The 24,108-nt window shown below is 59.1% G+C and overlaps 6 protein-coding genes across 9 annotated transcripts in view; 4 read left to right on the plus strand and 2 right to left on the minus strand.

Annotated features, from left to right (window-relative positions):
• Positions 1–5,022, minus strand: part of MMP11 (matrix metallopeptidase 11) — an 11,244-nt gene extending 6,222 nt beyond the window's left edge. For all 3 annotated transcript variants that reach the window (XM_027088773.1, XM_027088771.1, XM_027088772.1), the window contains exon 1: positions 4,003–5,022. In XM_027088773.1, coding sequence (XP_026944574.1) covers positions 4,003–4,113 — 111 coding nt within the window. In that variant the 5' untranslated portion in view covers positions 4,114–5,022. The remainder of the gene's footprint in view (positions 1–4,002) is intronic.
• LOC113610427 (histone H3.3-like) lies at positions 4,389–5,989 on the plus strand. The gene is made up of 3 exons (XM_027088572.1): positions 4,389–4,400; positions 4,518–4,595; positions 5,541–5,989. The coding sequence occupies exons 1-3, from the start codon at positions 4,389–4,391 to the stop codon at positions 5,952–5,954; spliced, it is 504 nt and encodes a 167-aa protein (XP_026944373.1). The 3' UTR covers positions 5,955–5,989.
• A 1,835-nt stretch (positions 5,990–7,824) lies between these two features.
• CHCHD10 (coiled-coil-helix-coiled-coil-helix domain containing 10) lies at positions 7,825–9,716 on the plus strand. Its single transcript, XM_027088628.1, has 4 exons — positions 7,825–7,959; positions 8,211–8,430; positions 9,273–9,420; positions 9,520–9,716. Exons 1-4 carry the CDS (start codon positions 7,919–7,921, stop codon positions 9,537–9,539), a joined length of 429 nt encoding a protein of 142 aa, XP_026944429.1. The 5' UTR covers positions 7,825–7,918; the 3' UTR covers positions 9,540–9,716.
• On the minus strand, positions 9,581–12,009 carry CUNH22orf15 (chromosome unknown C22orf15 homolog). The gene is made up of 5 exons (XM_027088573.1): positions 11,985–12,009; positions 11,317–11,402; positions 11,088–11,202; positions 10,780–10,854; positions 9,581–9,636 (listed from the first exon to the last, which is right to left on the minus strand). The coding sequence occupies exons 1-5, from the start codon at positions 12,007–12,009 to the stop codon at positions 9,581–9,583; spliced, it is 357 nt and encodes a 118-aa protein (XP_026944374.1).
• Positions 12,010–15,045: 3,036 nt separating this feature from the next.
• On the plus strand, positions 15,046–17,619 carry VPREB3 (V-set pre-B cell surrogate light chain 3). The gene is made up of 2 exons (XM_027088627.1): positions 15,046–15,875; positions 16,625–17,619. The coding sequence occupies exons 1-2, from the start codon at positions 15,827–15,829 to the stop codon at positions 16,939–16,941; spliced, it is 366 nt and encodes a 121-aa protein (XP_026944428.1). The 5' UTR covers positions 15,046–15,826; the 3' UTR covers positions 16,942–17,619.
• Positions 17,620–18,334: 715 nt separating this feature from the next.
• Positions 18,335–23,469, plus strand: ZNF70 (zinc finger protein 70). Of its 2 annotated transcripts, XM_027088625.1 has the most exons (3): positions 18,335–18,809; positions 20,914–21,093; positions 21,804–23,468. In XM_027088625.1, exon 3 carries the CDS (start codon positions 21,867–21,869, stop codon positions 23,199–23,201), a length of 1,335 nt encoding a protein of 444 aa, XP_026944426.1. In that variant the 5' UTR covers positions 18,335–18,809; positions 20,914–21,093; positions 21,804–21,866; the 3' UTR covers positions 23,202–23,468. The 2 variants fall into 2 exon arrangements, with proteins under 2 accessions (XP_026944426.1, XP_026944427.1); XM_027088626.1 differs by lacking the exon at positions 20,914–21,093 and having other exon boundaries at positions 21,804–23,469.
• The last annotated feature ends 639 nt before the right edge of the window (positions 23,470–24,108 follow it).

The following is a 24,108-nucleotide window of genomic DNA, read 5'->3' on the forward strand; positions in this document are numbered from 1 at the left end:
TTTTTTTTTTTTTTTTTTTGTGGTATGCGGGCCTCTCACTGTTGTGGCCTCTTCCGTGTGCTCTGGACGCGCAGGCTCAGCGGCCATGGCTCACGGGCCCAGCCGCTCTGCGGCATGTGGGATCTTCCCGGACCGGGGCACGAACCCGTGTGCCCTGCATCTGCAGGCGGACTCTCAACCACTGCGCCACCAGGGGAGCCCCAGAGTTGCTTCTTGAATGGCTGATCACCTGACAGAGCCCAGCCATACCGAGTGTGCCAGTACTAAGTACTGATGGCTGTTGCAGCTCACCCGTATCTAGGCTAGGACGCTGCCAACTGCTCCACGGACACGCTCTCAGCCCCTGATGGGACCTCCCACCATCTCTGCAGTCATCATCCCCATTTCTCAGGTGAGGACCCGGAGCCCAGAGAAGTTAAACAACTTGTGGGGGACACAGCTGGCAGGTGGCGGGCTGTCTGCACTCACAGCCCACCCGCTACTTGCTACTCTGCTCTGCTCTTCAGGCTGGGGTCACCCTACCCCTGGAGGAGGGATACATGCTGGCCTCACCTTGGTGACAGAAGAGAAGGAAGGGGAAATGATTAAGTACCTGCCACTTCCCAGGCACTCTGGAGGCAGGTTCACTGAACCTCCCCCACCCCCATCCCCGGCATAAGTTGGGGAGGATACGCATGCCAGGTCTCACATCAAGGATGTGGACCCCAGGCTTATGTGACGAGCCATGACGGCCTGCACCTTCCCCTCCCCAGGAAGGTCTAGCCCACAGACCTCCAGGATAAATAGATTCCTTCCCCCCAACCCTGGCCAGGATCTGAGGACCCTCCCCAGAAAGGCCAGGGCTGCGTCGTTCCTGGGAGCCCCAAACAGCCCAGAGCCCAGCCTGAAAGCTCTGTTTATGCCTGCGAGCAGAAATTGCTCCTCTCCTCTGCCCCACCAGTGAGGCCTGAGCAGCCAGCCACAGAGGGAGGGTGGGTGTGCCTTCCTTTCCTGCTCCCACGAGGCACCAACTCCTCATGGATCCCCCATGAGGACCCCTGGATCATGGGACTGTCAGTGCAGCAGAAAGAGCCACGGGCTGAGATTCAGAAGGCCCAGTTCTGTGCTGTGGAGACCCTGGATGGAGTGACCCTGGGCAAGTCACTGTCCTCTCTTAGCCTCGACTCTCCTATCCGTCAAATGGGAATGGTGCCATGGCAAAGGGCTAAATGACCTCCATCTGTAATGCCCGCTGCAGCATCTGGCGCAGAGAAGAGTCTCTTCCTGGTCTGGCTTCTTGCCCCGTGGGCCCTCCCCTCCCACACCTGGGAATCTGCTCCACCCAATTCCCTACAGCTCCCCTGAAGTTTCCAGACTTTAAATAGTAACAAAGGAGTTGCAGCTAGAAGGGAGCTCTCAGGCCCAGAGAGGAAAAGTGACTCGTGCTGGGTCCACCCACGAGCCAGGGGCCTCTTGCTCCCCGCCCACATCACGTTCATTGGTACTGGAGAGCGAATGAGCAGGAGGCACTAGGATCAAGGCCCCTGGACAGTGGGGTCTTTTTCTTGGAGCCCACCATTTAAGGGCTCTTGGCCTCAGTTTCCCATTGCTGGGATAGGACACATGCTCCCTGCCCTGCCGACATCCCGCACTCTCTTCCCCAGTCCTTTCCGGCCTGGGGCCAGGGGCCCTCCCTAGCTGCAAGGCCTGGCACGCAGCAACCTGATTCCTCAGATGGGTGTGCCAGTCCCCCCAGGGCATCTGGGAGGCAGTGAGGTGGGGGGTGGGCATAGACCATGCCTGGCCTCATCTACAGCCCTGGGGGATTGGGGAGCAGGTATCACCCCATTTCCCAGGGGAAGAAACAGAGCCCAGAGAGGTCAAGGTCTTGGCTCAGGGTCACACAGCAAGTCAGCCAAGAGCTGGGCCTAGACCTGGGGTTCATGCCTCCCCACCCATAGCCCCCCATCCCCCCAGCTCTGGCCTGTCTCCAAAATCCACATTCCTGAGAAATGCGCCTCTTTGGAGAAGGTCTGCCTCCTCCTCGGCCAGCTGCCTCCCTCAGCCTGCCCTGGGGAGGGTGCCCAGCAACTTCACCCCACCCTTCTCTGGCGGGCACCAAACCACAGCCTCAAACATACTCGAGGAATTTCTTGGGGAACTCAGCCTCCTGGCTGAGCTAGAGGCTTGGGGTCAGCCCCTGGGTCAACCTCCAATTAGGAAAATGGGAGGTACCTAGCAGAGGGGAAGTGAGGGAAGACCCCAGACTGGAAAGTGCTGGGTCTGTTTGCTGTTGGTCCAGCGGGACAGTTACTCATAGCTACTCTCTATACTGTGGGCAGGAGGTGACCCTGAGGGGAGGGCATTTGGTTAGACTGTGAGGAAGGCAGGGAGCATCACCACGCCATTCTACGCCCCTCTGAGGCTCAGAGAGATCAAGCAACCTGCCCAAGTCACACCGCTAGTGGGGAGGCAGGTCCATCTCCCCCCACCTCCCCCGCTGGCTCCAGAAGGGAAGGCAGCGTCCACCCCACTGGGCGGCAGGGCTTTCATCAACCCTGAAGGCTGTGAACTGGGATGGATAAATATTTACAGAGCTTTTCTGGCCCTGCCAACAGCAGTCCGGGGATAAACACATCGGAGGCGACCCCAAATGCTCCCTGCATATCTGCAGCGTGACAGACAACGGCCCAGCTCAGACCCAGACCCAACTGACACCCGCACGAGCGGCAAAGTAGCAGCTGCAGGTGACGTCTCCAGTGTGCCTGGCTGAGCCCTCTCCTGGCCTCACCTCATATACTCTTCAGCCCAGCAGCGGGCACTCTTGCCTCCCACCCACCCAGACAAGACTGGGGTCGGGGGTGCTGAGGCTCCAGAGGGCTCACCTAGGGTCACGTGGTTCAAACCCAGGTCTCTCCTATACCCGAACCCCATGGATTCAACAGCTACCCAGGGTGATTTCTGACTCTGCCCCAAGGTCTAGGGGACCAGGAGGGGCTGGGAAAGAGGCAGGGTCCCTGGACTGAGGTGCCCACCACTCCTTCTGTCCTCTTCTGCTCCTATAGCCAGGGCAGGGGAGGGCAGAGCTGGCGTGACTGGACAGAGGGGCCCAGACTGGCAAGACCTCCCTCCTCACTGGACTCTACCTGCCACCTCCCTAATGCTCCCATCCCTGCCTGGGCTGGCTGGATGCTCAGCTGGGCGTCTGAGTGGGCTGGGTACCCAGCGGGCTCTGGGCCTGCAGTTGCCCAGGCTGTGACCCCAGGCCCACCTGGCCGCCCCTGGGACTGGTCCCCCCAAGCGCCAGCCGGAGGGGAGGGTGCAGTTTTCCCAGGCACACACAGGCTGTCACACATGCCGGGACCTCCTTCCTCTCCCTTCCCTGTCTGACCCTACGCCCTGCTCTCTGAGGGTCTCGACTCCCTGCTCTCGGCCCCTTCTTTCTCACCCAACTCATATAACACACACTAGCTCTCACACTCATGCTGCCTCCTGGCTCCACGCTCCCCAATATCACCACTCTCAGGTGCCAGGCGGTGGCGCCTCCTCCAGGCTCAGACCCCATTTCCCCGGCAAAGGCTGCCCTCCCCAGCGCTTCCTTAACCCTCCAGCCTGGAGGTGTGCTCACGGAGGCCACACATCTGGAGGCTGACGCCAGTCTGAGACCTGCTGGGCTTTGTCCCTGCAGTGAATAGGGGGCCCTGTAGCCACTCCCGCTGTACCTCCCCCAACACACACCCCAGTATCTCGGCCGGGCCGCCGAGGAGCAGGTCCCAGAGCTGGGAGGGGGGTGCGGAGTCCCGCTCACCAGCCTGAGCGATCCCGGCGCAGGCTCCACTTGCACACCTCCAGGGACGGGAAACTCACTATCTATCACGCCCCCAGGGACCCAGACAACTTTTTGGGTAACGGGTCGCGCCGGGCCACCCCGGGCATCCCCGTGGGTCCAGCTCGGCCACCGGGCCCAGCCCGCGTGCCCGGCGCCCCTCGGTGGGGGGTGGCCAGCCGGCGGCGGGCACTCACCGGCGACCGCGGGGCCCGGGCCAGCAGCGGCGGCGGCGGGAGCAGCAGCAGCAGCAGCGGGAGAAGGAGGGCGCGCGGGGCCGCGCCGCGGAGCCGGGCGGCCCAAGCCATCCGCCCCGGGGCTGCTGGGCCTGTTGGGCCGCGCCGGCCACCGCCCCTTATAGCCTCCGCCCCGCCCCCGCCCGCCCGGCCCCGCCCCCGCGTCTTTTGTTCTGCACTCGCCCCGTGCTGGCGGCCAGGGTGGGGGAGGTGGGCGGGGAGGGCTGGCCAGGCGGGGGCCGGCCCGCGGACCCAGTCCTTCCCGGGCGGGCCAGCCCTGCGGTCTCAGGGGCCTGGTGCTGGGGGACCCTGGCCAGCCGGTGCTGCTCCGGGCCTCAGTTTCCCCGATGCGGTGGAGAGTCTGAGAGGCGCCGCGTTTCACTCCTCCCCCTCCTGACCAGGCCACCTTTGGAAGGCGCATCCCTAGCTGGTCTCCCTGGGGGCCTGACCTCTGACCTCCTGTTAGCCTGTGACAGGTGGCGGTACCCACGGGCAAGTTCTGCCACTCCTCAGAGCCTCAGCTGATCCATCTGGAAGATGGCACTATAGCCCCTGTGAGGAAAGGGATATTAAAGTGTGCCCCAGAGGAAACTGAGGCATATGGAGGCGGCTGGCCAGGACCCCAGCTTGGCGCAGAACCATAGACAATTATAGATGGGGAAACTGAAGCCCTAAGAGGGAGGGACGAGATCAGGCTTTTCCAAACCAGCAGGCAGGCAGAGGGGTCAGAAGGCCCTCTAGCTGGTCAGCTGGAGGGAGGGTACGGTCAGAAAGCCATGGGGGGCAGTGTCTGAGTGGGGCACTGGGGGCCCAGGCTGCCCCTTGGTCAGGGACTAACAGGCTCCTCTGGCCCCCTCCGGCCCAGCCTCCTGAGACCGAGGATAAGTAGGTGAAAATCAGAGGAGGGGGTGATGACCACACTCTGGAAGGGATCCTCCAGGCTCATATACTCCCTGTGATGACCAGGGACCTCACCAGCTTGCCAGGCAATCCGCTCCATCATGGGCAATGCTGGGGAGCCAGGACACAGGCGGTGGCTCCCGTCCTGGCAGGCGGGGTGCTGAGCTGCCTCAGTGTGAGGCTGTGGGCACCCGTCCTGGGCCTAAGAAGGGGGGAGGCAGTGTGGGGAGGGGGAGGAGAGGGACACTGGCTGACTCAGTCCTCCCTCCGGGTTCCAGTCCGGGGAGCCTTCACAGCCTCTCCAGGGAGGCTCTACAGAGACCCCTAGAGGGCAAGGAGAGGAAAGACAGCAGTGATTTTTACTACCTGGGCTGTTTGCCATCTTTTTCTTTAAAGTGATTTACTTTTAAAAATTGAAATGCCTACTTCAGCCTCATTTTAGCCACATTGGTCAAGAAGTCATAGATTTAACGCAGAGCGGTTTGGTCGTTAGTCGGAGGAGCTTCTTCCATTAGTTCGGAGACTGCGGCTCTTCATTGGGCAGCAGGAGCGGTGCGGCTGTCGGAGAAGCGGCGTAGAACTTAGGCATTGGGTGAAAGAAATTGGCCCGAACCAAGCAGACTGCTCGTAAGTCCACGGGTGGCAAAGCGCCCCGCAAACAGCTGGCCACTAAAGCGGCCAGGAAAAGCGCCCCCTCTACCGGCGGGGTGAAAAAACCTCATCGCTACAGGCCCGGGACTCTTGCGCTTCAAGAAATCCGTTGTTACCAGAAATCCACCGAGCTTCTGATCCGGAAGCTGCCTTTCCAGAGGTTGGTGAGGGAGATCGCCCAGGATTTCAAAACCAACTTGAGGTTCCTGAGTGTCGCCATTGGTGCGCTTCAGGAGGCTAGTGAAGCGTACCTGGTGGGTTTATTTGAAGATACTAATTTGTGTGCCATCCACGCTAAGAGAGTCACCATCATGCCCAAAGACATCCAGTTGGCTCGCCGGATACAGGGAGAGAGAGCTTAAGTGAAGGCAGTTTTTATGGTGTTTTGTAGTAAATTCTGTAAAATACTTTGTTTAATTTGTGACTTTTTTTGTAAAAATTGTTTATAATATGTTGCATTTGTACTTAACTCATTCCGTCTTTCACTCAGGATGAATGCAAAAAGTGACTGTTCACAGACCTCAGTGATGTGAGCACTGTTGCTCAGGAGTGACAAGTTACTAATATGTAGAAGGGATGGGTGATATTTCTTGCTTCTCATGATGCATGTTTCTGTATGTTAATGACTTGTTGGGTAGCTATTAAGGTACTAGAATTGATAAATGTGTACAGGGTCCTTTTGCAATAAAACTGGTTATGACTTGAAAAAAAATCATAGATTTGATGAGCTAATTGTATGTTTTTTTCCGATACACATGAAAATATAGACAGTAAAAATATTTGTTTAAAAAAAATATATATATATATATATATATATATTTGTGTAACTACCTTAAGTGGTCTTGAGTGCCTCCAGGGGAGCATGGCCTTGCTTTGCGGAACCACAGTCCACCTGTCATGGGAGCTCAAGTAACAACCTCCCACGTTGTAGGCCGCAGTGGAGAGCCATGGTTACAGCAAGCTGGGCTGGTCACAGAGGGCTTCCTGCAGGAGGAGGACCCTGATCAGCCTAGGAAGGCCAGTTTGGCAATAGGAACAAGTGGTCAGTGGCTGCATGAGCAAAGGGGTGGAGGCTGGACCAGGCCTGGCATGTCTATGAGGAGAGGGTAGCCACCCTTCACATGCTTCCCTCACCTCGAGGCCAATGGTCACCCCCACTGCAGAGAGGAGAAAATTTTGGCCCAGGCCCAGATGAGGGTCAGGGGAGGGCCCTGCTTCCCAGGCTGGCTGACAGGACTGTGTGGTTGGGACACAGTAGAGACATGCTGAGTCTGCCAGGCACTGCCCATGTCCCCTCCGTCCCTTCTGCCCCTTCCTCACAGAGGGGCCTCCTCTCCCCACCTGGGACCCCTCCCCCATGATTTTGCTGTGGGCGATTTCATCCTTCCCACAGTCCTGGTGCTGGGAGGACTCCCTCGGGCATAGGGGACAGTGATGAGGGGGTGGTAAAGAGGTCAGGACCTCTCCCCGCTAAGGGTAGCAATAAAAGACTATGAAAATATCCAGTTCCCGAAGGGCTGGGAAGCGTCTTAAATTCGGCATTGCCCTGCCCTGGGCCTAGAACCAAGGTGGTAAAATTCGAGGCGACAGGATTCAAACCCGCACAAACACCTCTAGGTTACGGCCTTTGGGAGGGACACGCTGCATAAACGCTGTAGGGGTCTGGCGCTGCATCCGTGGGGCAGGGGGTCGGGTTGGGTGGAGGGCCACGCAGGGGGCCTCGTCGCACCCCAGCGGGGGCTGCCCGCGCCCCGCAGTGATTTTGCCGGGAAGGAGTCCGAGAGCGGTCCGGACGCCCCCTGGCGGGAGCTCTGGGGACCGTCGCGGAGGGTGGGTGCTTCTTCCCCTGCCCAGTCCACCCGCGACCCTGAGGCCACGCCGGAGCCAGCGAGCCCGGTCCGATAGGAGGGGGAGGAGCAGGGACCGGCCTCCCGGTGCCCCACTTTCCGAGCGCGGGACAGCCCCTAGCTCCACTCCCAGAGCTCCGCGGTGGTCTTTGAAGGGCCAGGCTTCGCTCCTGCGTACGCCCTCGGCGCCCTGCGACAGCGGCCCGTGTCCCCAGGGCGCACATAGCTCGGGCCAGGAGCTGGAAGGGAGCAGGGTCACCAGCAACGGGTGCTGCCTGATGGAGAGGCCGGGTGACCCGCGAGGGTGCAGCCTGGCCCCGGGTCCCGAGCCTCCGGCCGGGGGCGTGTCCCCGCGGCCCCGCCCCGGCCCCGCCCAGCAGCGCCGGCCGTGACAGGCGCCGCCGCCTTCGTCCCCGAACCGGAACAGCAGTCACCGTTGCTGTCTCCGACTCGGTTCAGCCGGTCCCACCGCCGCCACCATGCCCCGGGGGAGCCGCAGCATGGGCGCCCGGCCAGCCAGGTGGGAGCGGGACGAGGGCCCGCAGGTGGGGTCTGGGAAGCGCGGCCCCCAAGGACGTGACAGCGTGACCTTGGCGGCTGCTGCGCCATCTTGGCGGGGGAGGGGCGGGGGTACCGCAATCACGCTTATAAGACGGTGGTCGTCCACCCTCCGGGGGGAGGAGGAGAGGGTGCCTCTCCGGAGCTGCGGGCCCCTGGGGCCGCCGGCCTGGAGTCCGGCCGGGATTAACCCAGCTTCTTCCCATCCCGCAGCCGCAGCGCCGCGCCCCCTGCCCACCCGCCCGCGCACCCGCCGCCCTCGGCCGTGGCCCCGGCCCCCGCCCCGTCGGGCCAGCCCGGCCTGATGGCGCAGATGGCGACCACGGCCGCCGGAGTGGCCGTGGGCTCGGCTGTGGGACACGTCGTGGGCAGCGCCCTGACCGGAGCCTTGAGCGGGGGGAGCTCAGAGCCCGCCCAGGCTGCTGCCCAGCAGGTGAGCAAGGGTTCAGGGGAAACTGAGGCCGCCTTCTCTCAAGGCCACTGAGCGGGGAGCTGCTGGAACGTCCAGCGAGGAGTGTCCAGGGTGTCCAGAGCTGCCTCGGCCAGGGACTGTGCCCAAGAAGGGTCCTATTAGTCGCTCTGCTGTTGGTCTCTGGTCACAGGACGGCTCTCCCTGCCCCTCCCTTGACGCCAAGGTCCCTAGACCCCGTGGACAGACACCAACCAGCCCTTTAAAGATGGGGAAACTGAGGCCCTTAGGGTCTCAGAGACTGGCCCAAGGTCACCTAAACCTAGTAGAAGGGAGGGATGTTGAAGTTCCTGAGTCCGTGCTCTCTCTCCCAGGTAGCCCCTTCCTGTAGCCTCTGCACCCAAGGGTGAAGGGTAGCCAGTGACTCTGGGTCTGTTCCCTGCTGGCCTGTCCCCCACTGGGCACCCCACCAGTCCTGAACCAAATTCTGGCTTAGTGGTGGGGTCGGGGGTAATGAGGATCAGTGTTGCTGAGCAGGAAAGTGCTAGAACTTGTGGGGGTGGGGCTCATACTCTAGCAGAGCACTGGGCTTTTCTAGAACCTTCTCTCACCTCCCACCCCCACCTGCCAGCATACCTGTTATGAGGCAGCTGGGAATGCTGTCTGTACCAGCACCAACAGGGTGGCTTTGAGAGGGCTGTGGGCTCACCCTGTTTCAGGGATGGAGCAGCTGAGGCTACACAGGGCAGGCTGGGCCTGGCAGGGCTGGGGGCGTTAGGAGGGGCAGCTGGCACCCCCAGCTCTGGAGTCCTCTTCTGGGTGCCAACCCCAAGCTGACCTTGCTGCTTCCTGTGCTGTAACCTCAGGCCCCGGCCCGCGCTGCCCCGCAGCCCCAGCAGATGGGGCCCTGCGCCTATGAGATCAGGCAGTTCCTGGACTGCTCCACCACTCAGAGCGACCTGACCCTGTGTGAGGGTTTCAGCGAGGCCCTGAAGCAGTGCAAGTACAACCACGGTGAGCTGGGAGGCCCTGACCCCTGCTGGGGCGGGAGCGGTGGTCTCTCCTCCTGTACCTTTGGCCTGACCTCCACCTGTGCTGGCCCTCCCTCTGCAGGTCTGATCTCCCTGCCCTGAAGAGACCGGTGCAGATTCAGGGGCCAGCCCTGCAGCCACTTTCACACCTTCACCGACAGCAAGACCATGACATCAGATTGTACCCACATAGCTGAGACTGGGAGTGAGGAGAGGGTTTCTCACCCCACAGATGATCCAAGACGAAAATGTGCAATTAATAGTTTATGTTAGATCCGAGCCTGCTGTGTCCACTCTCATTGGATTTTCTGCGGGTGGGGGAGGATGAATGGATGTCCCACTGTGGAGTGGGATGCTTCACCTTCACCTGGTGTCCTGGGTGGGGAGGGTGACCTTGTAATCCTGTGTAATCTGACAGCCTCGGGCAGTCCAGACTGGGTGGTGAGGCATTAGCAGGTGACCATAAGCCTCAAGGGCGTCTGACTCCTGGGGCTGGAATCCCTGGAGGAGCGTGCTGTCTCCTCTCAGGGACCCCTGCCCCTCCACCCTTCTCATCTCTGCCTCTGGATCCCTTTCTCCGCACCCACACCTTAGGGGCCCCGCGGCGGCCTCACATTCTGTCAGTGACCTTGCAATTTCCCAGAAATTCCAGATTCTGCAAGAGGAATACTGCTGGGCCTTTGCACCTGATCACACCAGGCAGAGGTCACGGCCAACCCCCTTGGATCTGAGTCCAGCTCGGCCACTTGGCCGTGATGTGCCAGGTCACGGGGCCTGCCGGAACAGAGGTGCTGGCCCTTCAGACGCCATCACACACTCTGTGCTGCTGCCTTCACTGAGTTCATTCAGCAGCTCTGCACTGAGCACCTATGGTGTGCCAGGCCCTATTCCACATCTCCCCGCCCTTGTGCAGGCATTTAGCCTCCAGCGGGATGGTGGGGACCTGTCGCTGGATATAGTGTCTTCCATCGTGTGGGTGTATGTGTGTCTCTGAGGGGGTTGGCATTGGGGTCCACCTCTCAGCACACACATCTGTCCCCTGGGAAGGGGTCCCATATCTGGGTATGAGCATGCCCCCAGGGATCCATGTCTCCTCCTTACCTGGCTCTCGGCCCCAGCTAGTGGGTCCCAGGCAGCAGGAAGCCCACCCTTCGGGGCCGTGAAGGAGGGCCTTGCTCCTGGTGGCCACGCAGAGTGCAGGCACGCCTTCTCCAGCCATCGCCCCGGGGGAGGGGAAGGCCCGACAGCCAGCGCAGCTCCTCTGGAAGGCCCCAGAAGCCCTGCCTGTGGGGGACTGGTGGGAAGGCACATCCTCCCCCTGGGGCTCTCCTGTGACACTCACCTGCCAGCTCTGGACACCGCTCATCCAGGTTCTCCAGGAGGGACTCATAGCAGGTGGGGGCCCCGCCCCCACCCTCTGCGGAGGGAAGAAGGCTGATTCCTGGCTGGCCTGGAAGTCCACACCCCCACCTCTCACTCTGGACCTGTTTGCTGGCCCACAGTGGGGTCAGGACAGGGCATTGGATGGGAAGTTCAGGGCTAGGTCCTGGCCAAAGCAGGGGCTCGGCAGGGCTTGCGTGGTCTGTGGCTGCTCTTCCCCATCTTATATTCCAGCATAGCTGCACAGGGGGAATCTGGGGCCCCACTTACTGATGATCTGCACTAGGACATAGATCCCACGCTCCTGCAGCAGGGGGCTGCCCATGGAGGGCGCCAGGGAAGGCCCCTCCTCCAGTCCCTCAGCCAGGTTCACCAGGTGCCCGTCCTCAGCCAGGAGGGCTATGGTCACTGGGGGAGCAGAGAGGGAGGCAGGGCAGGGCTGGAATCCCTACCTGGGGGCCCTCAGAGGTTCTGCCAGCACCCCTCCCTGCCCCCTCACCATCTGGGGCACCTGCCCCCGCTGCCTCAGGTGGGTAATGAGGATCACCAGGCTGCACCAGGGGTTCACCAGCTCCCAGCAGCCAGCTGTGGGGGAGGAGCAGAGGTGAACGAATGGCACCCTCTACTCCCCCCAAACTGGGACCCTCTGCCTCCCTCCCGTCTCTTCCCTACAGAGCAGGGAATGGGGCTATGAGATTAGGAACGTACCCCCTTCCATCTCCCAAGATGTCGGTGACCGGGGTGCACAACTTCTTTCTCACGCGACCCTCCCCTCCCACTTCAGCCCCACCTCCGGCACCTGACAGCCCCTCACCCCCTACCCTGCACCAGCCCCGCCTCCACCAGAAGGTCAGGAATCTGCAGCTGGGGCTAGAGCTTTAGGTGCCTCATGCCCCCTGAAGCTGGAGGACCACTGACCAGCTAAGGGATGGAGCAGTTTGAGCATCTGCTCCACAGCAGCGGCTTGGTGGCTGCGTGGCCCGTGCGCTCCTAGAGGAGCCCACGTGCATTTCCCAGGACCCAGCCGGGGTTTCCCCTCAAGGGACTCTCCGCGGACGCTCCCATCCCTTCCCATGTGTACCCCTTCCCCTCGCCGCCTCCCTACTCTCCCTCAAGGCAGAGGGAATGTACCCCCACCAGTCTTCCGGGACAGGGGACCCCCCTTACCTCCAGACATCACCGTGATAAACATGGCTGCAGGGGGGAGGAGACAGATGTGGGGGCTTTGATCCCCCAACCGCCAACTTCCTGACTAAGGAAGGAGCTGGGGCTGAGATCTACCCCATGTGGCGCCCTGCGGGAGATGTGTGTGTCGGGGATGGGGGAGTGATGGGTGGGTGGGTGGGTCCAAGTCCAGCTCCCTGCTCAGCCGCCCTTGGGGCTGGGCTCCACCAGCCCAGGGGGTCCTTGCAGCTAGTCCAGGAGCCTTGCCTCCTCTTCTTCCCGTTAGCTAGATCAGAGTACAGAGAAGACTCAGGTCCTCCCAGCTTCCAAGCTGGTCTCCATGGGAGTGGGAGCTGCCAAGAGGTCTAGGCAGGAAATGCCTTCCCCCCAGTATCCTGGTAACGGGCTCTGGGGAGGGTCCGGACATTCCCTGACGCAAGGCTCTATTGGGGGCTGGAGCCTCAGCGCCCAGGGATGTCCAGAGACCACATCCCCTCACCGGTAGAGACAGAGCTTCCAGGCTGAAAGCAGGGGAGATTCCTGGGGGTGGGGTGCTGGCGTGGCTGTAGCAGAAGCGGGATCCTCACCAACCTCACAGGCTCCCTATCAACTCAAGGCCCCCTGCCCTGGGCTCACTCCCAGCCTCCCTCTCTTCTGTCCTTGTTTCTTTCCTTTCTTAGTCAAGTTTATTGAGTTATGGTTTACAGACAGTAAAATTCACTTTTGAGTGAACAAAACACTTTTGAGTGTTTTCCAGTTGTGACAAGTCTCACAGAACCACCACCAGTCTGGATACACAACATTTCCATCACTCTCCCAAATTCCTTCATGCCCCTTTGTGGTCACCCCAGCCCCTGGCAAGCGCTGCAGTGTTCCCTGCCCCCACCTCTTCCAGACTGTCGCGTCCCAGAGAGGGAAGCAGCAGACAGTGCGGAGCCTTTCAGGTGCGGCTGCTTTCACCTAGCTCCATGCGTGCAGGATTCACGGGGTAGTCAACCGGTGTCAATGGGTCCTTCCTTTCATCACCCGGGAGGGTCCCACTGCCTGGAGGTGCCGCGGTCTGTGGATCCACTCACCTGCTGCTGTTTGGATTGTTTCCCGTTTTGGGTGATTATGAGTAAAGCCAGTACAGACACTCACCAGCAGGTCTCTGGGTGAAGAGACGTTTCCATTTCTCTACTGTAAACCTCAGCAAGAGGGATTGCTGGGTCCTCTGGGGAGAGTATGTTTAACTTTGTAAGAAACTGCCATTGTTTTCCAGCGTGGGCAGCGTTTGCATTGCCCCTCTTTCCGTCTGGTTGTGGTTGGGCCTCTGGACTCATGGCGGGTCAGGATACCTCCTTCTTAGCTGCCCTGCCACTGCTCCCCGGTGATTACACTATTCATCCACCCTCTGCAGGCAGAGCTCAAGGCGGGAGGCAGGAGGAGGCCCAGATCCTCCCCGCAGCTCATCAGCATCACTCTGCCTCTGGACAGGACTTGCCTCAGTGCTCACGCCTGTAAAGCAGTGAGAGGCACCGCTCACGGCACCACTCACACCGCTCACAGCACCACGGGCAAGTTAGCGTGAGGACGGAACGCAATTAACCCTTTTGAGTGCTACCTGGGTGCTCAGCCTGCAGCAGGCGCTCAGAGGCAGCACTGGGGAAAGCCCTGGGGCAGCGTTTCCCAAACTTACAGGCAGGGCACTTTCTTCCAAAATCTGGGGACCCGTGTCCTGCAGAACACAGCCCAGGAGTGGCTGCAGCCAGATTCTGGAAGGAATGGAACTCCCGGCCTGGACCCTCAGCTCCAATGACCACCCCTCTGTTTTCCGAGGGGTTTGTCTTTAGTGCCACTGAGGAGGGATCTTTTGTCTTGAGTGTCATGGAGGTGCTCTAAGGAGGTGTTAGGACTGGAGTGGGACACACAGTGGGAGCTTTGTAACCTTCCCCAAGCGAGCTCTCAAGGCTACAAAGTAACGAGAGCACACTGCTTTAACTTGTTTTATTATTTTTTAGGTATTTGGTAAGGCCAGCAGATCAGGAGATGATTGCCATTGAGAAGCTGGTTTGTTATGGTTCCCAAGTGGAGGAGGCATGGCACCCCATGGTGCGGGAGGCCACATGGGAAAGCACCAGGGCTGGTCAGGAGGCAGAGAGAGGGGGGGAACTCTGGGCGGGAGCCTCTATTGTGGTTTCTGAGGGAAGGAACAGTGAGGTGGGGTGAGCAGGCTCAGGGTTGGCTGTTTGGAATAACTTCATGCTCTGGGGCACAGGAACCGTCCCTGGTTGTCTGGTACTTGCCCTGGGTGACAGGTCAGGAGGGCAGTGGCCCAATGAGAGAGCCCCGTAGGGGAGGTGGTGGGGGGGGGGGCGGGGAGTGTGGACTCAGGAATGGTTGGTTTGCATTTGAAAAGTGTTACTGTCTCTAGGAACTGGCTGACCCTGGGAGGGCCTGTCCATCCAAGGTCAGCAAGGCCCCAGATGTCAAAGCATCAGGATAGAGAATATAAAAGGCATGATTAATACACACAAAGTCCTATCTATGTTTTTGTTTTTGTTTTTCTTTTTTTTTTTTTGGCTGCAACATGCAGCTTGTGGGATCTCAGTTCCCTTACCAGGGGTTGAACCCAGGCCACGCAATGAAAGCCCAGAATCCTAACCACTAGGCAACCAAGGAACTCCCACAAAGTCCTATCTTTGCATCTTCACAACACTTGGGCTGGCACAATGCTCGTCTTTTGTTTCCAGATGAGGAAACTGAGGCACAGAGAGGGGAACTTGGCTGAAGTTGTGCAGTCAAGAGGAGGAGGATCTGGGATTCAGGTTTGAATCCCAACGCGGGTTGAATCCCAACCAAAGTCAGCTCCCCTCGGTTTGGCAAACTCTCTTGCCCACAACAGGAGTGCAGATAGGCACAACCATGTCGGGAACCCTGGCGGTATCTACTAAAACTAAACAGAAAGGGGACTTCCCTGGTGGTCCAGTGGTTAGGACTCTGCGCTTCCACTGCAGGGAGCACGGGTTCGATCCCTGTTTGGGGAACTAAGATCCCGCATGCTGCATGGTGCGATGCGGCCAAAAAAAACACAACACTAAACGGAAACGTTCCCTGTCCTGGGTGTCTGCCCAGCAGAAACCAGAGCTCAGGTGCACCAATGACACAGGCAGGAATGCTCGCAGCAGTTCTCCTTGAAATAGCCAAAGATGAAAGCACCCGAATGGTTAGTAACAGGAGATGGATAAACGAACTGTGGCTATCCACACAGTGGCTTACACACAGCTGTGACAACGAATTAAACATTGCTGCACACACAGATGACTCATAATGTTTAACAAAAGAAGCAGAAACAAAAGAGGACACACTATCACTCCATTTATAGCTGACGTTCTACAGCAAAACTGATTAACCACAGAGTCCCACTTGGTTACTGTTCGGGGCTAAGAGGGTGTTACTGGCAGGGGAGGCGAATGAGGGAGCCTTCTGGGGTGATGGAAATGTTCTAAATCTTGGTCTGGGTAGAGGCTGCAGGGATATATATATAAAATCATTGAGCCATACATGTAAGATTTGTGCACTTGACCGTATGAGTTATACCTCAGTGAAGAGCAGCCACCTGCTCTAACTGCATATGTGGATTTCCGGGCTTCTGTTCTCAAGAAGGCCCTGTGCGGCTGGGATGCTGACGTTTGGGAAGATAAGGTCTGGCTGCTGGGCCCCAGCACCACCCTCCCACCGTGTCAGTGGGCTGATTTGCATGCTCTGTCGTGGTCCAGCAGCCTCCCCAGTGTGCCCTGAAGCACCTGGAGCACGCCCAGCGCAAGCCCAACAAGCGACTCCCACCTGCCTCCCTGCCTCTGGCCATGGCCTGTCAGCATCTGGCCCTCCTTCTGATTGGGGTCCTCCTAGCAGGTGAGCCCTCCCTGGGCCTTGCTCACCCAGGGGTGGAGTGGGAGACAGCACACTGGCTCTGGAAGCCCCCTGTAAGGAAGCAAATCCATGTGGTCAGTGGGGAAGGTTTTGGAAGGGTCCTTGAGGTGGAGAGGAGAAACGGCCACAGGTGGCCCTGCCCCAGACTTGAGGCAAGTCACTTCTCTGTGTGGGCCTCAGTTTCCCCATTTGTGAATGACCAGATTGCTAGGGTCCCTTTGGACTCTGACTCTTGGGGGTCTCAGAGACTCATCATCTTTTGAGTTTTTCAGAGGGGAAGCTGGTGTGGGCTGGTTCCTACCCCACAGGGCCTCAGGGACAAGCTAACCCTGAGAAGGTTCTTCAGCAGCCAGTGGCCGGAGGCTGAGCCAATGGGTAGTAACAGCCCAGGAGGCTTCTTGGGGGGTCATCAGTCTGTAGCCAGGGTTTGGACAAGCCAGTGTGACCAAAGTGATAGGGGTCTGAAGGGCAAGGGATGAGGGTGGGCAGCCCAGAGACCACCAGCACACCCTCTGAACTCTAGATCCTTAGCTGAACATGGCTCCTTGGGAACATGACACTAATGGGGGTTTAGGGGTCGCCAGCTCTGTGCCCCACCCACTGATGATCCCATGGCACCGGGCTGTGAGCTTTTGGGAGAGGATTCTCCTGGGAGTCTGACCAAGACTTTGTGGGGCAGGGGCAGGAAGGAAGGGGCCCAGGCAAGACCTGAGTGTGTCTGTCTCTCTCAGCCTCCCAGCCAACCCTCACCCAGCCGGACACACTGCTGGTCTTCCCAGGCCAAGTGGCCCAACTCTCCTGCATGCTCAGCCCCCGCTATGCCACGGTCGGGGACTACGGCGTGTCTTGGTATCAGCAGCGGGCAGGCAGCGCCCCCCGCTTGCTCCTCCACTACCGCTCAGAGGAGGACAACCACCGCCCCCCTGACATCCCTGACCGCTTCTCGGCAGCCACGGATGCAGCCCATAATGCCTGCATCCTGACCATCAGCCCCGTGCAGCCTGAAGACGCTGCAGATTATTACTGCTCCGTGGGCTACATACCCTAGGGGTGGGGTGTGGGATGAGTGCCTTCTGTCTGCCTCCCACTTATGCTCCTGACCTTGGGACCCTCCCTTTCTCTGAGCCTTGATTTTCCTCCTTTGTAAAATGGGTTAATAATCAACATGTCAACAGTAACTATTCTGAGGGCCATGAGATCCTGGCTGAAAAAGTGACTGTGAGATGCAAGAGGGAAGAGATATGGGAACATATGTATATGTATAACTGATTCACTTCGTTATAAAGCAGAAACTAACACACCATTGTAAAGCAATTATACCCCAATAAAGATGTTAAAAAAAAAAAGCTCAATAAAAATAATAAAAATAAAAAGTGACTGTGGTTGGTCTGGGAGTGTGGGGGTAGGGATTCTGGGGATTTTTGCAGAAGGGGAAGCACCTGAGACCCTTGGGTGGGGCCCCACCTCCCTACCAGCCCCCAGGGGGCTCAGAATGGTGGCTCTTGCCTTCCTGTGACTGGAGGAGCTGGAGTGAGAGAAAAAATAACCAGCCCTTGCTGGTCCCAGCTCTGCATGGCTGGTTGTGGTCCAACACACACAGGGTCAGTGGACTGGGTCCCTAGGAGCCCCTGCCTACTCCTGGATGGGGCTAGGAGGCACCTGAGGGCCAGGACGGAAGGTGCTGAAGACAGGTGGGCAGATGGCAGGGGGAGAATGGGCAGCAGCCATCATTGGGTAGAGGGGCAAGTCTTGCCACCAGAAGCAGAAGTGAGCTCTGGGAGGGGGGTCGGGGGCTGAAGAACACACCCCGCTTCCCTCCCGGTTCCCCTAAGAGGCGCCACCTGAACGGAGGCCATCCCTCAGATGCAGAGGTGGGGTCCACAGAGGGTCCCGCCTAGGCTCCCAGCCATCTCCTGGGCCCTCTCCGGGCTCTCCTCATTTGTCTCTGCGGGGACGAGGTGAGCAAGCAGGACCAGAGCTCCCCAGGAAGGGAGGGAGAATTGCAGCAGGACCCCGGGCCTGCGCGGGGTAACGGGCTCCGCAGCCCTGAGCGCACCTGCCCTTCTCCCGGCGACACAGCCGCCTCAAGGCCTCTGGCCGGCCCCACCCCCAGGACAGGTGCCCAGGAGCCGGCCGCCCCTCCCGGCCTCAGTTTCCTCCTCTGCGCTCCCGCCAACGCCCGCCCAGCCGGGACGCGCTCGGGGACGGCCCGGACCCCTGAGTCGACTGGACGACCCCTCCCGACCCCAGTCCTGCGACCCGGATCCCGGCGTCCAGGCGGAGACACGTACTGCGCGGCGGGACCAGCGAGACACTGGCCTCCGCGCGGCCTAGAGCGGTCCCGGAAGTGCCGGGGGAGGGGGCGGGGCTCGGGCGCTCGGGCAGCCGCGGGCTCCGCGTCAGCAGCCGCAGCCGAGCGAGGCCACGGCCGCGGGCAGGAGCAGCTCAGGTGCGGCCCCGCCCTGCTCGCCCGCGGCCCCGCCCCCGCTCAGGTGAGCGGCCCCGCCCCGGCCTAGGTGAGTGGCTCCGCGGCAGCCAGTGTGGCCACCTCTCCCTCCGGTGGCGTAGGTGGGGGCGGCCCCCGTCCGTGGAAGCAGGTGCGGGTCCGCGGCCGCTCGCTGGCCTCCAGCCAGGAGGCCCTGACCGGCCCGAGGGTCGGCCGGGTGCCCAGGCCCTGGGGGTCTCAGGAGGATGGAGTGACGGAGGCAGGAGGAGCCGGGGAAGGCCAGAGAGAGGTGGGAAGTGTGGGGTTCCAGACCTTTGGATTTTCGGTCCCAAAATATTTAAAACATCGTTGGTCACAGATAAAGTATCGCTAACTTTTTCAACACAGTGGAGACTTCAGCGTGTAGCTGGTACATAGTGGGAATGGAAAACCCCCGAGGAGGGAACCTCGGAAACACCAGGATTTAGCAGGTGGGTGGAGGCACAATATCCAGATACAGAGAAAGAGGGGTCAGAGGGCATGAAAATTTGGGGGGGAAAAGAAACCAAGGGGATGAAGTGGGGCGTGGGAGTGGGGTAGGTTGGCCAGCAACGTGGGTTAGTGAAGGGTGGGCTCGTATTGTCACATCGTCCAGTTTTTCATGAGAAAACCTACTGAGTTTTAAATATTGGCAGCTAAGTCAAACAAAAAGGAAAAGCCTGACTCTTTGAGAGTCAAACACAATGTGTCTGTGGCAGGATCCCCAGAGTGCCAATTTGCAGTCTCTGAAATGAAGGGTTTTGAGAGGGATGTCTTGGGGAGGCCTTCCAGAGAGGAGAGGAAGTGAGGACCCAGAAGAGAGGGCTTGGCTGTAAGGAGGTCATTAGATGCTGGAGCTGAAGTCCCAGCTGAAATTGGAAACTTGAAGTTTGTCTCCGTGCCAGACACAGTCGTATGATTTTCCTTGGCAACATTCAGCATCTTAGGAGGAGCTGGCAGAGGAGGTGGGTAGTTAGTGGCAGGGCAGGGGGGTGAGGAATGTGATGCTGGTCAGCGAGCTGGTTGAAGTGATGCCCATAGTTAGACCCACTGTAGTCTAAGCTAGATGGGGAAGGGGTGGACCAGGGTGAAAATGGGACGTGAGGTTTGAGGAGGTCGGGTGAGGTGGGGGGGAGTGGAGACTGTGGTTGTGAAGAGGAGTGGGAGTGATCACAGGCTTTTTTTAAAAAAAAATAAATTTATTTATTTATTTATTTATGGCTGCATTGGGTCTTTGTTGCTGTGCACGGGCTTTCTCTAGTTGCCGCGAGTGGGGGCTACTCTTCGTTGAGGTGCACTGACCTCTCATTGCGGTGGCTTCTTTTGTTGCGGAGCACGGGCTCTAGGCACGCGCGCTTCAGTAGTTGTGGCGTGGGGGCTTCAGTAGTTGTGGCACACGGGCTTAGTTGCTCCGCGGCATGTGGGATCTTCCCGGACCAGGGCTTGAACCTACGACCCCTGCATTGGCAGGTGGATTCTCAACCACTGCACCACCAGGGCAGTCTGACACAGGCTTCTTGAGGATATTGCAGTTCTGTGCTTTTTTTCACACCTGGCCTTTCTACTGGCTGAAAATTCATTAAAAAAAAAATTCTAAATAGGAATGATTTCCATCATGACTATTCTGATTAATTTAGTATGTCTTTTTGAGGCAGTTCCTCTCTGACTTCAGTGTAAGGATGATAGTACCTTTGTATGGAGTCCTGAGGAGTACATGAGATATGCTTGTAAAAGGTCTAGCTGTGCCTTGCACACAGTAGTTGCTCAATAAACTCGAGTTGTCATCATTATGGTACCTGAAGAGTTTCCCTGGAGGTTGCATAGCAGTTTGTGGATGGGGTCCTGCGGGGCTCCCTCTGGGCCCCCACAGTGGGTTGGGGGGCTGAGTGGGGTGTTCTAGCCTCCTTCCTTGTCCCTCTGAAAATACCCCCTTCGACCGGAGCAGCTCTGCTTTTGTATGTTTCATTTATTCATATCTCCCAGGTAATTGACTTATTTGAATAAAGAGTACTTTTGGCAAAATAAAATAAAAGTGTGGGGCTTCCCTGGTGGCGCAGTGGTTGAGAATCTGCCTGCCGATGCAGGGGACACGGGTTCGAGCCCTGGTCTGGGAAGATCCCACATACCGCGGAGCAACTAGGCCCGTGAGCCACAACTACTGAGCCTGCGCGTCTGGAGCCTGTGCTCTGCAACAAGAGAGGCCGCGACAGTGAGAGGCCTGCGCACCGCAATGAAGAGTGGCCCCCACTCGCCGCAACTAGAGAAAGCCCTCACACAGAAATGAAGACCCAACACAGCCAAAAATAATAAATAAATACATAAATAAAAATTAAAAAAAAAAATCCTTTAAAAAAAAAAAGTGTGGTAAGCAGTTCTAACACAAACACAAATAACTTTTCCTCCATTCAATCATTTATTTATTCAATAAATGTGTGTGTAATGATTGAGTGGCTGTGCTGGGAGCTGGGGATTCCAATATGGCGGAGCCCCGGATTTGCCCTTGGGGAGCTCGCAGGCGGTGGTGGGGAAAGTCCTGCCATGACATTTGCCTTCCAGGTGGTGAGTGCTGTGATGGACATATGCCCCGTGCTCCACGGTCACCAAGGCCACGTGCCCAAGATTGTCAGAGTCTGAGGGTGCAGGGAAGAGGGGACATTTGAACTGAGTCTGGAAGGATGAGCAAGTGGCCATGTGAGAAGAGTGGGGACCAGTCAGGAGGAAGAAACAGCAGCATGTGTGAGTGGTGGAGCTGGAAGTTTGGGGATGTGTGGAAGGAGAAGCAGGCGACAGGGCCACATGGCCGGGTGTGGAGGACTTGGGCTGCTGCAAGCTCCTGAGAAGGGGGATGCCACGATTAGGACTGTGTTTTGGGCGTTTGACCTTGGCATCCACGTAGAGAACGGGCTGGGGGGAGGGGGGAAGCTGGAGGTAGGCAGCCAGCGGGGAGGTGAGTCACACGGAGGCCTGAGCTGCCCAGTGGCAGCAAGGAGAGAGGGAGAGACCCCTTCAGTAAAAACGGGAAGTGGACAGGACGGGGTGTGCCGGCGGGAATGAGAAGGGCTGACTCCCAGGGCTCTGGCTGGGGCTCTGGGCTGGAGGCCTGCAGCCGACCGACCGTAGGAGTGTGCTCTCTCTTTCCCAACAAAACCCCAGCCCCAACCTCCTCTGGTAGCTGGAGTCTTGCCCCTTTTTCAGAATGTCTCCACTTCCTGTCCTTGCCCACCTTTCTGGACACCCTGAGCCTTTAGAGTCTGGACACCACAGTGTGTCATTGTCTGTCTGTCTGTCTTCCTTGCAGTTGTTTCTGGTAAGTCAGACTTGTCTCTTAACTCAGTAAGGACCATCTCAAGGGCAAGATTGTGTCTTTGGTTATATCTGCCTTAGACTCTGGCACCTACTAGGTGCTTGACTTGCTGACTTGACAGTGTCTCTTGTTTTCTTTTCAGAATCTGAGAGCAGTAAGTGTGTCCCAAAGAGAAACAGTCACTAGGGGTGAGCCCGGACCCACAATGGATATTCCCCCGGCAGCCAAGCTGGGTGAGGCCTTCGTGTTTGAGGATGGGTTGGAGATGCAGACAAACCTTTTCCCGGAGGAGGACCCGGGGGACCCTTTTCTTCAGGAAAGGGGTTTAGCACAGATGGCTGTCATCTACAAGGAGATCCCTCTGGGGGAGCAGGACGATTATGAGGGGAATATCAGTCTGTGCTCAAGCCCCATCCAGCATCAGAGCATCCCCCCAGGAGACAGACCCCAGGACGATGAGCCGTCCAGCCCAACCTTCCTCCAGAAATCAGACCTGAGTATGTGCCAGATAACCCACAGCGAGGAAGCGTCTGGTAAGCCCGATGGGGAGACGGCGGGCAGGGGGGACTCGGGACCCGAGGGGCCTCACAGGACTGCACAGCCAGCCAAGCCCTACGCGTGTCGCGAGTGCGGCAAGGCCTTCAGCCAGAGCTCACACCTGCTCAGGCACCTGGTGATCCACACGGGGGAGAAGCCCTACGAGTGCTGTGAGTGCGGCAAGGCCTTCAGCCAGAGCTCGCACCTGCTACGGCACCAGGCCATCCACACGGGGGAGAAGCCCTACGAGTGCAGGGAGTGCGGCAAGGCCTTCCGCCAGAGCTCTGCACTCGCGCAACACCAGAAGACCCACACCGGGAAGAGGCCGTACGCGTGCAGGGAGTGCGGCAAGGACTTCAGTCGGAGCTCGAGCCTCCGGAAGCACGAGCGCATCCACACCGGGGAGAAGCCCTATCAATGTAAGGAGTGCGGGAAATCCTTCAACCAGAGTTCGGGCCTGAGCCAGCACCGGAAGATCCACACGCTGAAGAAACCGCACGAGTGCGAGCTCTGTGGGAAGGCCTTCTGCCACCGGTCCCACCTCATCCGGCACCAGAGGATCCACACAGGCAAGAAGCCGTATGCATGCGAGGAGTGCGGGAAGGCCTTCAGCCAGAGCTCCAACCTCATCGAGCACCGCAAGACGCACACGGGCGAGAAGCCTTACAAGTGCCACAAGTGCAGCAAGGCCTTCAGCCAGAGCTCCTCGCTCATCGAGCACCAGCGCATCCACACCGGCGAAAAGCCCTACGAGTGTGGCCAGTGCGGCAAGGCCTTCTGCCATAGCTCGGCCCTCATCCAGCACCAGCGCATCCACACGGGCCGGAAGCCCTACGTGTGTAATGAGTGCGGCAAGGCCTTCCGGCACCGCTCGGCCCTCATCGAGCACTACAAGACCCACACGCGGGAGAGGCCCTACGAGTGCAACCGCTGCGGCAAGGCCTTCCGGGGCAGCTCGCACCTCATCCGCCACCAGAAGGTCCATGCGGGGGACAAGCTCTAGAGGAGGGGCTGGTGCCATGGCCCGTGCCTCTGCCAGCTGGAGCCTGGCCCCCCGCTCATCTGTGAGGCCTGCCCGCCTCCCCAGACCAGTGCCTCCTGGAAATGCCCGCCCACCCTGGTGGCAGGGTCCGGCCCCCCGTCTGCGGCCCTGGCCCAGCAGGGGGACTGGGTAGGGTGGGGAGGGAGGCCAAGGGCCGGGGCACCAGGGCAGAGCTGGCTCTCAGTTGTCTCGTGCTCACCTGTGACCCAATGGGGTTTAGTTTTGCCCTCTATTCGCTTTTTCCAGAATCCAGAAGAAGAATAAACGTCAGAGGGAGAAAGTGGAGTTAAACCCATGAAAATGTCAGATGAGCTCTAACATCAGGCACTTTTAGAAGAAGTAACCGTGTTCGCGGTCCAATCAACTGAAGGAAAATGGATCCAAAGTAGACGCGTCAGCAGCCCACCTCGGGCACTGGTGGGGACGGCCAGCTCAGGTGACAGAGCAGAGGGAGGGTCTGGAGGACTCATCTTGGGTGTGGGGGTAAGGCCCCCTTGTGCTCTCTCAGCCTTTGACGTGGGTTAGCTGAGGGCCGTTCTGGCCGGCAGCTCTTCCAGGAGGTGGAGGCGTGGTCCTGGAGGCCGGCGGAAGGTGCAGCCTGGCTCTGGCTCAGCCTGGGCAAAGGCTCACTGCCTACCCGGGGGTAACCCTCCACCAGACCTAGGGCCCCAACCACAGTGTGCCTTGGACATCATCGGGGCCCGTCTCTGGTCGGTGCTTTGCAGCCTCCCCTCCACCCTCCAGTGCAAGGGGATGGAAGGTGATTCGGTCAGGTCTGGGTTCAAGTTCCAGTTCTGGCCCCTCCCTCACCTTGGTGACCCCTTCCGTGAGGTGGGCATATTGGGACTGGCCACATTCCCCTAAGGGC

This window comes from Aethalodelphis obliquidens, unplaced genomic scaffold (assembly GCF_003676395.1).
Source record: "Aethalodelphis obliquidens isolate GAN/ISIS:26980383/991018 unplaced genomic scaffold, ASM367639v1 scaffold63, whole genome shotgun sequence".
NCBI lineage: Eukaryota > Metazoa > Chordata > Mammalia > Artiodactyla > Delphinidae > Aethalodelphis > Aethalodelphis obliquidens.